This window comes from Mauremys reevesii, linkage group 5, assembly GCF_016161935.1.
Source record: "Mauremys reevesii isolate NIE-2019 linkage group 5, ASM1616193v1, whole genome shotgun sequence".
NCBI classification, from domain to species: Eukaryota; Metazoa; Chordata; order Testudines; family Geoemydidae; genus Mauremys; species Mauremys reevesii.
Genome location: NC_052627.1, coordinates 57,245,948 through 57,260,930, shown reverse-complemented (window position 1 = coordinate 57,260,930; position 14,983 = coordinate 57,245,948). Strand labels below are relative to the sequence as shown.

The following is a 14,983-nucleotide window of genomic DNA, read 5'->3' as shown; positions in this document are numbered from 1 at the left end:
TAGAATGAGTCCATTCAGTTACAGTATATACTGACTGAATTGGGATATGGAAATATAATTCCCTTTTAATCACAATTCATTTCATCGGGGTTTGTGCTAAGTTGAGAACACTGTAATAGTAAGCCGGATGTATACAAAGGATGTTTATTTCATGCATGTAAATGTTTTAAACATGAGTTGGCAAAAACACTGCATAAAATGTGCTACAATGCAAATGGCTTTTTAAAAACAAAACAAGGCTGTTTTATTTGCCTGTTAAGTTAGCTTTAGCAGTTCTTAGAAACGTCATTTATTAAATGTCATGCTAATTACTTGTAATATCAATCCTGAAAAGCAAACCTTTGTAAATGCACTTTCTGAGGCTTTGTTCTTCTCTGTTTGTAGTCTGTCTGGTACATTTCTATTAAGTAAACAAAATGAGGATTTCAAAAATTAGTAGCTAAATTAGTAGCTAAAAATTTAAGTCTGGTGGTTCTGTTTGAGGATATTTTATAAATTCTTTAATTAAAAGAAATGCAGAATCTATTCTAATTTTAAACGAAGGGGCAATATTTTAGAATAGCTGTAAAGTGGATACACTCATTCATCTCTCAGTATCGCTCAACCTTGCTCTGCAGGGACCATCTCTGGGTTGAGAGGATATAGTCTACATACCCATTGAGTACATGGGCTCTCTGCTGAGGCTGACAACAAAGGTACAATTAGTGCTGATTCAGTGGCTGTATCTGTAATATGAACCATTTCACATTATGTTGGCCATTAGGCACTGGAAGCATATCACTAACAATAGCGGCAATCTTAGAAACAGTACCTGAGCTGCTGTTCCTAAAAGGGGGAGGCTAAGTAAGGGGGTCAGTTTGTGCATTTATTTCTACCAGTGCTTTATGTATGTGGGCAGCTCAAACAGGCAGGGAAGATCGAGATAGAATTATGTGTCTTACTGAAAAATTAGGCACCTAAATCAGTTAGGCATTGTAATGAGGAATGCTGCAACACCTAAACATATCTTTAAAAATCTGGGCCTCACTGATTTGCTCAAGGTCACACAGGAGGTCTGTGTCAGAGCCAGCAATTTAACCCAAATCTCCTGAGCATGGGCCCAGTGCTTGAGACATAAGAGTCTTGTTCCGCCTTGAGATGAAACACATTTTTAAAAAAAGAAGAAAGCCATATCATATTAACATTGTGTGTTAAGATAGCTTTTAAAAGCAGTACATAATAGGATTTCTTATGACACCCTAAATGCTCTTGCACCTTATTTTAACAGAGAACTCTCAATGACATCATAGCCTTGTAAATTAGAGGAATTTATCATGTATTCCTCACTACACAGCAGCTGAGTTTGGCACTCAAACAATATAACAGCCCCCTGTCCCATGAAACGTGTTTGATTGTATTGAATCCCTTGGTCACCTGACAAATACAGGAATGTTGGTGTAAAATTTATTTAAATGTTGGTGTGTTTTTTATTTTTATTTTTTTAAATTATAAACATAAAAATATGGACAGTGAGTGAAATCACATAGGCAGGTTCCCTAATAAGCCTGATTCTTATTTACACTGGAGCCTATTTACATCACTCTGACAGTGTAAAAGGCCTTAAAGTGGGCATAATTACATTCATGCTCACGCTAAGGTCCCTTTACATGGCCAGAATGGTGCAAAGAGGATTCAGTGGCAATAACAATCTGGTCCAATGTTTTACCTGCTCAGTTATATTCTGCAATTTTAAACTGATATAACAGATGAAATCTAACAGTTCAAATCAATCCTCCGACTGTTAATTATTCAAACAATTAGGATTTAAATTGACAAATAGGATCCGCCTCCTTTTTTAATTATGCTGATAATCAAAGTATGAAGCGCTAATTCTATCTTTCAGCTATTAATTGTTTGTAAGTACCTGAAGATTAAAACTGAATGTCCAATTAAAAAAGGCATTAAACAGTTGAGAGTTTATAAAAAGATAACACAAGTTTTGAATTAAATGGTCATTAGGGACGAGAGTGCTGCTGAGAACCATGATTGTAAAAATTACTTTTCCCCATCTTTTTATAGCTTCCACAGGATTTCAACATCAACCTTGCTAGTTCTTAATTTCTTCTTCATTTGGTTTATAAGTAGAAATCAATGAAACAACTCCTGACTGGCCTCACTGAAAAGTTGTTTATGGTAAAGGGCAAGATAAAGATATCTTCCTACCAAGGTGGAGCACAGAACAATGGGAAATAAAAGGGCCAGATGTTTGTTTGTAAGAAGTGGCACAAAAGGTGGGAAGGCAGGGATAGGGAGGAATTCACAAGGGGGACCTAGGCATTGCTACATTAGTGTGGCAGTGCCTGACTTTTAAGTGTCCTGCTGCCAAGTGAAATTCACAGGTGGCCAGGCTCCCCATAAATGCATGGGGAGAGTTAGGCACAGAAGAATGGGATTCACAGAAGCCAGCATGCTGAGAGGTGTATCATGATCAGTGGCACTGGAGTCAGAGGGCCCATATTCCCTGGAGTGACCTGTTATTGATGGGACCCCAGGAAAACAACGAACACTGGAGAATTAGACTGGAAGCAACTCAGCTACATGGACAGAGCAGTCATAGAATCATAAAATATCAGGGTTGGAAGGGACCTCAGGAGGTCATCTATTCAACCCCCCCTGCTCAAAGTAGGACCAATATCCAACTATTTATTTTGCCCCAGTTCTCTAAATGGCTCCCTCAAGGATTGAACTCACAACCCTGGGTGTAGCAGGCCAATGCTCAAACCAGTCCAAAGGACATAAAGTTCCACATTTTCAACTTAACTTGCATTCAGCTTCACTCATTGTGAAAGAAACATGGTGGCAGGATCTGAGCTGTGAGTTCTCTGAAGTGCAGCAGCTGGCAGCATGAACCATGGAAATCAGTGTGAAGCCTCCTGACGCCCTGAATTTTGCAGACCTAAACTTAACCCAGTGATGAACCCAGTGGAAGGAGATGTTTGAGCTGTATGCAGACCTGGCCAGGCAGGAGGGCACAACATCAGGAAAGTAAAACTATTATTTTATCTTATTGGAGAACAAGGCAGAGAGGGCTGCAGCTCGCCACTGCCTCAATCCTCACAGTAGCCATTGGAGCCCCAGAGAGGTATTGCTCCCCAAAGGATAATGCAACTGTGGAGTGACAGGTTTTTCACAAGAGACCTATCCGAAAGGGAGGGGATAACCTTTATGTTACTGCCTTACACACACTGGCTGCTACATGCAATTTTGGGGACCTCGAAGAGTTCCTGATTCAGGACAGATTGTCTCCAGCACTTGGGATCACCATTTTGGGACCGGTTGCTCTAGGAAGCTGATCTTACATTATACAGATGCTTGGTATGCCCCAGAAGCCTCAAGAGAGAGGCTGAAAGCCCTAGGAGGAACACCACCCTGAGAAGACATGCAGTGAGAAGGAGAGCAGGTGGCCAGGGTTTCATACTGATAGTGAGATGCATTTTTTGTGGGAGGCAGCATGATCGGATAAAAGAGAAGAGGCCCAACTGTGACAGCATTGCAAGAATGTGGTGAGTTGAACCATTTAGCAGTGTGTGCAAGAGCAGAGAAAGGTCCCAGAAAGAGTTGGTCAGATTTGTACAAGCAAAGGATAGCACATCGAATAATGGCAATAACATTGTGGCTTTCTCTTAGAGTCTGAGAACATATCAAGTTCAGGCTATTGGGACAGGAAAGCAACAAGGGGTAATGCCAACCTCCAAGCATAGAACAATTTTAATAGGGAAATGCGCTGTGTGATTTCATCTGGATAGTGGGGCCTTCTGCAGTGTGATTCCTCAGGTTGAATTTGACGTGAACAGGTTGAGAAAACAGATTGAGCAGGCGCACTCTAATTATGTACAATGAGAGAATAATGCAGGTCATAAGAAACTGTAACTTCATAGCAAATTTCCAACAACATATGGTAGCAACTGATCCCAAGTGAAGTTTGTGCTGGTGGATGGTAAGTGCCACAGACCCTTCTTAGGGAATACAGCAATACAAGTCCTGGATCTGACCAGGATTCGGCATTAGAATTTTATAGCTACCATGCAAAAAGCAAAAGGGGAAGTCCCCTGGACAATGGAGACAATTTTAAAGCATGTGGGGATGTTTTCAAAGATGAGGGGTACGTCAAAGGAAAACAGAGACTGGAAGTAGGCCCCACAAAAGAACCTGTGTGCTTAGTATGACGGAAATTCCAGTGGCATTATGTAATCCAGTATACCAGGATCTTGAAAGCAGGGGTATCATAGCACCTGTAGAGGCCAGCACAGGCTGAGTAAGCAGCATGATGGTGGTAAAGAAGCCATCAGGCAAATTACACATCTGCATAGAACTAAAGCCATTGAACTGTTTCCAGTATCCACTGCCCAAAATTGATGACATCTTGCCAGAACTTTCCAAAGCCAAAATTGTAATGATCTATGATATGAGGAATGGGTTTTGGAACAGAAGCCCGGATCAAGAGTCCAGCATGCTGACAAACTTCCCTGCAGTGGGCTATGGGATATTCTGGGGCGGGTCCCTCTCAATATCTTCTATTGTAGTTGTTCCACTGTGTACTAATGATTATATATGCATTCGGCCAAAGAGAGTGAGTGAGTCAAAGGCATACCAAGATCCAATTACTGGAAGTTGAAGTTAAACAAATTTAACCTTGAAATAATATGCAATCTCCTAGCATAATTAAATATTGGAACAACAGAAGAGGTGATGGACTCGCCATCTCTTGGAGTATTTAAGAACAGATTAGATATCTTTCTATAAGATATTACTATTGGGATATCCAGGTGCAAAAGAATGGCCTGTGATATATAGGAGGTCAGATGATGATGTGATGGTTTCTTTTGGCCTTAATTTCTATGAAACTATGAAAAGTGAAGAATTTAAAAATTTCGCATACAACAAAATTTTCTAATTTATTTGGTTCAGTTCAGTCAAAGCATTTCATTTTGTTTTCCACTTTAAAATAAAGTTTTGTAACTGAAAAGGCATTTTGAAATGAAAAATTGAAAGTGTTGTTTTCCATTATTTTTATAAGTAAATGTATGTCAAAATCAACATATTTCTGTAAAATGTTTTGGTTTTGATTAATTGGTCTTTTTTAGTGTAAAAATATTCCATCAGAAAGTTTTCAACTAACTTTTTTTTTAAGGTAGTTACATGACTAATAAGCAAGGAAGTTTTCACTTAGCTTACAAAGTAGAGTTAACAGACAACAGTATAATTCACAAGAAGTAAGTTTGAGTTTAGCGTTAACAGAATATAGTCCCATATTAATCTCCTGATTATAGAGCTAAATAAAAACTACATCAAAATTAAAAGGGAACATACTGAAGTCACCTAGGTAGATTCATGAAGGACTTATGATATAGAGTAAATGCATAGTAGTTTTCACTGGAATTAAGCTTTAAGTAACAGGGGCATCATTCAGAAAAATTTTGTTGTGGGCAAAGTTGTACCAGCATCCCTTCCCACTAAGGCTGTGGCTGCTCATGGAGGTTTAGCAAGCTGGTCTAATCCCAGAGAGGGGCAGAAAGGTGGTGTCCCAGTCCTGTTCTGGGAGTAGGGATTGGCATTGGGCTGGGGCAGAAGGCTGTGTCTCACCAAAGGCCAGCCTCGAGCAGGGATTGGGGCCTACCTCGTTCCATGCTCAGCTCTGACCCAGGCTTCATCTGCTGCTTCCCATCCAGCAAACGGGGGAAGGGACGATGCAGAAATGTGGTGATTAGGAGCCCCAGCCTGGCTTGGCCTGCCCTAGAACTGTCCCCACAGGCCTGGAGGAGACACCGCAGTGACAGCTACTGGGGAGCTATGAAAATTCGGGAATACAAACCAAGGTTTGCGGGGACCCCTGCCACCCCTGCCCCATAGCAAATGATGCCCCTCTTATGTAATCAAAACTCTGCTACTTTCAAAACTGTGGAGGCTGATAACAGGCAGGTAAAACTGACAGGTAAAGGTTTGCTCAAAGCCAAAATAGAGTAGTGGGAAAAATCATATCTAACTCAAAACAAGGTGATGCATAGCCTTTCTTTTGTTTTTAAGACAGAAAACTATGTTTATAAAAATAATTGCAACTTTTTAGGACATTTTAAATATAGTATATGACTATACTAGATTATGAACTAAATAGAGATCTGGCACAAGGCTCTGGGGTATGTACACGAGCTGGCAGTGTGCCTCCCAGCCTGGGTAGACAGACACTGCTCAAGCTAGCATGCTAAAAATAGCCCTGTGGACATTTGGCATGGGCAAGCCCCAGAGGTAGTCAGACAGACTTGTACTTGTGTAGCTAGCCTATGCCACCGCCCATGCAGCAATGTCTGTGCTGCTATTTTTAGCATGCTGGCTTGAGCAGAGCTCTTGAGAGTCTGTCTACCCAGGCTGGGAGGCATACTTCCTGCTGCAAGATAGATATACCCCTTTGTTGATCTAGACAGACACATACCGGTAGATGTATCACAGAACAAGCTGACATTCTATAATGGATTCCAGGCCCACCTCAGCCCTATTTCTGGTTTTTGCCTGGTATAGAAGCATTCTGGCTGGTAATTTCAGGACACATGAGAACCATAAGTCTTGCAGTAATGCATGCTTGGAAAAGGAAGCAGGAATATATGGGAGTTTCCTTTCCTTGGTCTGGTAGGATATTTGGAGAGCTTCTTGTGGGTCTTTCCATGTAGAACACCTGGAGAGAAAGAGGCTATTGGGGGTCTGAGTTGGTAGTTTGTGACAGAATGTTGAGCTAAGCCCGAGGAGAAGGCTTGCAGAAATGGAGTTTCCTTTATAATTGTCTGAAAACTATTTGAGAGACTGGATTAAAACAGATCCCATCAGGAGCAATGGTTGAGATTTTACTAGTTTTGTTGTCATTGAACCAGATTCCAGGCAGGGTGAGAATTATCTGAAGTTTGCTGTGGAAGTAGTTTCCACTTACAAGACTGATCCTGTACTAAGTGGGTGCCATTCCCATTGATATCTCTGGGAGTTGCGCCTACTAATATGAAGGCTCATTTTGGCCCAGTAGGATTAGTGGACACTTAATCTGGGTAAATAATGTATTATTCTAAACTGTGTTGATCTTTCTATAGGCAAAGTATATCAGGACTGGAGAGGGGTGGTATCACAGAAACCTTTAAATGTGCAAAAACGAGTGAAGCAAAAGACGCCAATAATAAAAGATTCTGACAAGGAGGTATGTAAAACTGCTCTCAGCTGATAAATGAAGAATCATTTCTAATACAGTATTGCATGAGAAATATGTACATTTTAATACTGAAATTTATTTTTTTTAACTGGGAGTTCATGTAATCTATGCAACAGTATTATCAAACAGTGTTTTTCTTTTGGGGCTTTTCATTAGAAAGCTATACTAGTCATGTCTCTAATTTCACCAAAATCTTTCATATGCTTCCATGTATCCAGGGAGCCTAGGCTTAAACTTGACCAGTGTAGCATGTGTTAAAGGTCTTTCTACACTAGACATTTAAAGCATGTTCATTAGCATGTGGTAGCTAATACATGCTATCATCACATCTTTAAATCCCCTTTTCTAGAAAATCCAAACTTTCTTTGAGAAAAGGAATTAGACAGCTCTATTTGTAGTTTGTTATTCACATCATTCGTTACCACAATAATTTTGTTTTGCCAAATTTATCTTACTCTGTATTCTTCATCAATACGAGGTTTCCTCTACTGGGCTTAAAAAAAAACACATGGAAATTGATCCAGCCCTCTGAAATGCAGGGTTGCAACAGGACCGTAACAATTCAAGTCACAGTGATTTAAAAAAAAAATTAGACATTAAATACTGAAAAACATGCAGCACTCCAAAGGGTGATGTTTACTCCAGTCTGTACAGTTACAACTGATGAAAGTCTGAAATGAAATGAAATCATTTAACAAAAGTTAAATATATTTTATTTCTTAGCAAAAATCGTTAGGAGGTACAGTGTGTTACAGGTTATTTATGGTATTTACGGTAGCAAGTATCTTTAACTTTTAGATCTGAATATATTCTATTTTGTAAAATCGTTTTCTTATATATTTCAGCTTATCTGGGAATTCCTGTGAAGGTTGAAAGGCTTGCAGTAAGAAAAGTGGGAGGGTTATTTTCTTTGAATGTTCCTTTTGTTCTTAAAGGGGGCCAGGCGGCTTGATCTGTGAATAAAACATAGTATGAAAGAAGGGCAGAGGTTTGATAGCTTAAGTTGATTTGGACAGGATTCTGGATAGTCACAGCTGGAACCCTAGCAACTCTGCAATTGCATGATGTTATCGCTAAATGTCTCTTTTGATGATCATGACTCAAGTAAATGAAACTTTCAGGTAGATATAGTCAATGGTTTTGTGTACCGTTTGTAAAATGCTTTGAATTGAGTCTTTGTGCCATAAGCACTCTCCCTCTTGTCTTTTTTCAGTCAGAATTGTGAATTTCCCTGAGTCAGTTAATGCTCAAAGACAATAGAGAGAACCACAACTGAGGAGTGTATTTCACCTCGAGTTAGATAATATTGAATATAGGATTATTGCTAAATTAAATTGTCACAATATTTCAAATAAGACATGGAACATAAAACAAAAGATATAAGACAAAATATCCATGCAGATATGTGTCTTAGGCTATGTCTACACCACTAACCAGGGGTGTGATTCCCTTGCTCATGTACACACATTTGTGCAAGCTGTTATTGAGCTAGAGCAAATATAAATAGTGTAGCCATGGTAGTGTGGGTAGCAGCAGCAGAGGCAAGGCTTAACCATGCAGAGTACATACCCACTGGTTTCAGGCAGGTTTGTACACAGCATGGTTAAGCCACACTATCACTGCAGGTACCACTGCTACCACAGCTGCATTATTTATACTGTTGCTAGTTTGAACTAGCATGAGTATGTGTACATGAGCCAGGAAATCGCACCCCTAGCTTGTAATGTAGATGTAGGCATAAAGTATCAATCTATACATACACATATGAAGGTATTTTGGGATCTCTTGCTCATGCCACTAGTCTTCATTTTTGTATTTTATAAATGGCCTCTCATAGGGAATATAATTGCCAGTAAATCTCCAGTATTGTCCTTTATCACATCAGAAAGGGCGATTAAAAAAGCTGTTTTGGGAGACCCATAGAAGATGTCATTCACTCTAAACCAGGGATCTCAAACTCAAATGACCATGAGGGCCACATAAGGACTAGTACATTGGCCTGAGGGCTGCATCACTGAACCCCCCACTGCTGCCCCTGGGCCCGCACCTACTCCAACCCTTCCATGAGGCCCCACCCCTTCCTGCCCCCATTCCAACCCCTTCCCCAAATCCCCGCCCCTGCCCCGCCTCTTCTCCACCTCCTCCCCTGAGCATGTGGCTCCTCCCCCCCCACCCTGGAAAGCATTTGGCGGCGGGAAGCGCCTGAAGGTGGCAGAGGAGTGGGGACGTGGCATGCTGGCGGGGGGGGAGAGGGGACATAGGCGGGCCGCAGCTAATAACTCTGCGGGCCACATGCGGCCCGTGGGCCACGTGTTTGAGACCCCTGCTCTAAACCCTCCTCTACATTATAGAATTGAACCATTGTGGACAATGATTGTGAGCAACAGGTTCTCCTGAGCCTGTGGTGAAGACAGTTTATTGACTATCTTGGATGGGACAAAACCATTTTCTGTGTTATAGAACATGATTGAGATACTTTCTGTAATGGTTCTGAAAATTGTTCTGTCCTTTCTACAGTGCAGTTAAGCAGTTTTCACAATTGGGTTGGGGAACCCATTGCTAACAACTGTTGTGAACACTGGGTTAGTGTTCTATGTAGGACTTCAACAGGCAAATGTCAGGTGAGTAAGTTAGTGTTTAAGCAAGGTGTGTTTACTTTTTGGCATTTTCACTTGCATGGAATTTAGTTACAATAGGTAATCCAGTTAAAATGAAACAGTCCAAATTAACAGAGGAAAAAACGAAACAAACAAAACACAAACTAAACCTAAACCATAACCAAAAATAAAGCCATCTGAAAAGACAAGCTTTTGGTTGTGAACATGTTTCACATAGAAATAAAACCAGCTTGTAGAATATTTTTGCAGTTCTAATTGCTTTCATTTTATGACAGAAAATGCACCAGATATAGAATATGAATTTTGAGAAAACAATGAGCAGACCCAGAAAGTGCTTGTAGCCTCACTTACATGTGCACACAAGGGGTATTGTTGTTGTTGTTGTTTAGAATGGCTTTAATGTACTCTTTGGAAAATTAAGAAACAACAAAGTTAAATGGATTCATTAAACTTTAAAATGTATTTGACAACATTTTTCACTAAAAGGCATATGGGAAAGTGGATAATGGATAATAGATTGCATAGGCAAACTGTAGAATTACTAGAGTGCCATTATTTTGGATTATTGAGTTGTTTTCATTGAGAGAATATAGGATGTAGTTGTGGTTTGCTCACAATTCTTATTTCAGTAGAGTTATTTCCATGACCTTCAACAGGAGGAAGAGCGTTCTTCAAAATGAATACGCTTTTAGTATGAGCTAGCACTTTGACTCTTGCACTGTGGTTCAATGCTGGCAAACAATAGTACTATCTAAGGCCTGGTCTACACTAGGACTTTAATTCGAATTTATCAGCGTTAATTCGAACTAACCGCTCAACCGTCCACACCAGGAAGCCATTTAATTCGAACTAGAGGGCTCTTTAGTTCGAATTTGGTACTCCACCCCGGCAGGTGGAGTAACGCTAAATTCGCACTTGCTAGCTCGAATTAGGCTTGGTGTGGATGCTAATCGAACTTAGCAGCTCCGGGAGCTATCCCACAGTTCACCACTCTGTTGACGCTCTGGACAGCATTCCGAGCTTGGATTCTCTGGCCAGCCACACAGGAAATGACCCGCGAAAATTTGAATTCATTTTCCTGTCTGGGCGGTTTGAATCTGACGTTCTGGTTGCACATCGGGGCGAGCTCCGCAGCACCTGCAACGATGCAGAGCTCTCCAGCAGAGGAGTCCGGGCAATCCCAGAATAGAAAGAGGTCCCCAGCATGGAGTGACCGGGAAGTCCAGGATCTGATCGCTGTGTGGGGCGAGGAGTCTGTGCTCTCGGAGCTGCGCTCCAACAAGCGGAACGCGAAGACCTTCAAGAAGGTCTCTAAAGCCATGAAAGACAAAGGATACAGCCGGGATGCGATGCAGTGCCGCGTGAAAGTGAAGGACCTAAGACAAGGGTATCAAAAAGTCAGAGCGGCAAACGGACGCCCGAGCCCAGCCCCAGACATGCCGCTTCTACGAGGCACTGCATGCCATTCTAGGTGGGTCTGCCACCAGTGCCCCACCAGTGACGGTGGACTCCGAGGACGGAATAGTGTACGGGACAGTTCCCCCTCCCTGTTCGCCGATGGGGAAGATGAGGAAGGGTCTTTAGAGGACGGCGCAGGCGACATCGAACCCACTCCCGCTTTCCCTGACAGCCAGGATCTCTTCATCACCCTCACAGAGATCCCCTACCAACCGTCCCCGCCCGTTAACCAGGACTCGGAATCAGGGGAAGGATCAGGCGGTAAGTGCTACAAACAGGGAAACATTTATTTTTTTAAGAAACAGGGATTTATATAAAAAATAGAAATACTATATAAACATTTTTAAATATGAAACTAAACAAACAGCAGGTCTACACAAACAGCAATGGAGCAATAGTCCTCTGGGGATATTTCAAAAAAGCTCTCAGAGAGCAGCTGGAAAAGCCTCAGCAAGAGGTTTCTTGGGAGAGGTGCTTTATTGGGTGCTCCGTTGAAGCACACTCTTCCGCGCCATGCCATCCTCAGGTAGAGGGGGACCATCGCCTCTACGAGCATGGCAGCGTAGGGTCCTGGTCTGTGCAGGGCTTCTATTAACATCCGCTCTCTCTGTGTGCGCCTGACACGCCTCAGGGTGATGTCGTTGTGGAAGTGCTGCATCTAATTAGTGGAATTAGTGTACTGTTACTATTGTGCATGGTAGACTTTTACTTTGCATAAGAATGACCTCGCTTAACAGAGTTTTACTTTGCATAAGAATGACCTCGCTTAACAGAGTTTTACTTTGCATAAGAATGACCTCGCTTAACAGCCACGTGTTGCAGGCCTCAGAGGAAAAGCATACAGGGTCTTTCGCGGTCACTGGCGGGAGATGCCGCATAACGCTCATCTTTTCTGCTTTGCACATTGCCTCCAGCAGGAGAGCACAGCTAAGCACTATCTGATAAGCAGTCTGTACTGTAAGGCTTACCAGGACTTTGTGCAAGAGGGATGCAGCTGTCTCTCCTCGCTTGTGCGCTATCCAGTGCAATCGCGCCGCCAATGAGAGCGTATTCCGAAATCTCGGACTAGTTCCGAGATCTCCTGAGACTTGGTTCCCTGTTTGGTCTTCTTAACTGAAAATGACTAGACTGTGTTTACTGTTGGCAAACATGTATTTGTTCAAGGAAATCACCTACTTTTTCGCATCACACAGCTTGGCTCCTTCACGGACTGCCCGCCATCCCCTACGCAGAGGCTGGCTCAGATTAGACGCCGAAGAAAAAGACAAGGGACGACATGTTCCAGGAACTGATGGCCAGCTCCAGAGCGGAGGCGGCAGAGCAGAGACAGTCGAGGAGAGCCTGTGTCAGCAGCATCGCACACACCTGGAACGGGAGGATAGGTGGCGGCAGGAAGACCAGCAGGCGACTCAAACGCTGCTTGGTCTAATGAGGAGCAAACGGACACGCTCCGGCGCCTTGTAGATGTTCTGCAAGACCACAGGCAGGAGGAGAGAGCCCCTGCAGTGCATCTGCAACCGCCCTCCAACGCCAAGAAGTCCTGTCCCCTCACCCAAAGTGACAAGAAGGAGGCGGTAGGGGCCGTGAGAACTGTCACTGCACCGCAGCAGAGCGCTAATGTACAAGACACCTCTCGCTGTAAATTTGTAGAAGTTCTTCCCTTACAGGATCACCCAGTCCCAAATCCAAGTTTCAACCCCACTGTGTATAACATTATTAAAAGCGGTTTGCTGTTACTCTCTGTTTCCGCCACGCTTTCGTGTCAGAAGACTTTGTGGGGGGGGGGGATTTTTAATTACAGTGCATAGCCCACATTACCAGGGTACAGACTTGGGGGCAGGGTCAACTGCAGGGCACACACAGACTGCAGTCACTAGGCACCAGGGACAGTCTGTGTGGTGTATGCTGCCCCGGTCTTTCCTTGATGTGTAGGGTCCTGGTGCCTGACATCCCGAATGTAAAGGCAGGCTTCCCTTCACATGCATTTGGACCGTAGTCACGATCCTCCCGGTGCCCCGAGCCCCAAAAAGAGACCTCATCCAGAGGCAGATACTCACCCTTCCCCCACACCCCTCACCCCTTCCAACGCCCAAACCCACAGCCGTCATGGTAACCCCTATCCAAGGACGGCACCCCTCGCCCCTTCCTGCAAACCCACCCATCAGTGCACACCTTAACCAGCACAGAATGCTTCCATGTTTCAACGAAGAAACAGAAATGCAAAGTCAACGAAAGATTTATTATTAATTACTAAAACATGTCCTTAGTTTTAAAACGTCCTTGGGAAGTGGGGAAAACTTGGTTTATGATCAGGCTCTCTTAAAATCAAGTGGACAGTCACAGGTTACCCTGCTCTGCGAGGAAACTCGCTTTCAAAGCCTCCCTGATGCATATCGCTTCCCGCTGGGATATTCTCTCAGCACGGGTGTCTGGCTGATCATAAACAGCAGCCAGGCGATTTGCCTCAACCTCCCAAGCGCCAAAAGGTCTCGCCTTGCTCTCACAGAGATTGTGGAGCACACAGCAAGCAGCAATAACTACGGGATATTCTTTCGCTGATGTCCGAGCGAGTCAGTAAGGTCCGCCATCTCCCTTGAGACGTCCGGAAGCACACTCCACCACCATTCTGCACTTGCTCAGCCGGTAGTTGAAGAGTTCCTTTTCAGTGTCCAAGGCGCCTGTATAGGGCTTCATGAGCCAGGGCATTAGCGGGTAGGCCGGGTCCCGAGGATCACTGTAGGCATCTGCACATCCCCAACCGTTATTTTGTGGTCCGGGAAGAAAGTGCCTGCCTGGAGGCGTCTAAACAGACCAGAGTTCCTGTACACACGCGTCATGAACCTTGCCCGCCCACCCGACGTTGATGTTGGTAAAACGTCCCCTATGGTCCACCACAGCTTGCAGCACCATTGAAAAGTAGCCCTTTCGGTTAATGTACTCGCTGGCCTGGTGGGCTGGTGCCAGGATAGGGATGTGAGTCCCATCTATAGCCCCACCGCAGTTTGGGAATCCCATCGCGCGAAGCCATCTATGATGACCTGGACATTTCCGACAGTCACTACCTTTGAGAGCAGTTGCTCAACGATTGCGTGGGCTACTTGAATGACAGCAATCCCCACGGTAGATTTGCCCACGCCAAAGTGGTTCGCTACTGACCGGTAGCTGTCTGGCGTGGCAAGTTTCCAGAGGGCTATGGCCACTCGCTTCTGCACAGTCAGGGCTGCTCGCATCCTTGTGTCCTGGCGCTTCAGGGCAGGGGACAGCAAGTCACACAGTTCAAGGAAAGTGTCCTTACGCATCCTGAAGTTTCGCAGCCACTCTGTGTCATCCCAGACCTGCAGCACTATGCGGTCCCACCAGTCTGTGCTTGTTTCCCGGGCCCAGAATCGCCGGTCCACACCATGAACTTGACCCATTGCCACCATGATCTCCACTGCCCGGCGTACCCTGCTTTCTGAGAGGTCTGCGCCACTCTCCTCACCGTGCTGCCGGAGCCTCCTCGCCCGGTTTCTCAGCATCTGACTGTGGAAGAGGTGGACGATAACGTGCGAGGAGTTGACAACGGCCATAAGTGCAGCGATGATCGCAGCGGGCTCCATGCTCGCAGTGCTGTGGCGTCCGCGCTGTAACCGACCAGAGAAGGGCGCGAACAGATTTCCCGCCGGCGCTTTCAAGGAAGAGA

The 14,983-nt window shown here is 44.0% G+C and overlaps 1 protein-coding gene across 7 annotated transcripts in view; it reads left to right on the top strand.

Moving 5' to 3' along the window:
• Positions 1 to 14,983, top strand: part of IQCM (IQ motif containing M) — a 167,129-nt gene that overhangs the window by 44,806 nt on the left and 107,340 nt on the right. For all 7 annotated transcript variants that reach the window (XR_005598733.1, XM_039539283.1, XM_039539279.1 and 4 more), the window contains one exon: positions 7,110 to 7,213. Coding sequence is in view for 6 of the 7 variants with exons in the window: in XM_039539283.1 (XP_039395217.1) it covers positions 7,110 to 7,213 (104 nt within the window). In the remaining variant the exon portion in view is untranslated. The remainder of the gene's footprint in view (positions 1 to 7,109; positions 7,214 to 14,983) is intronic.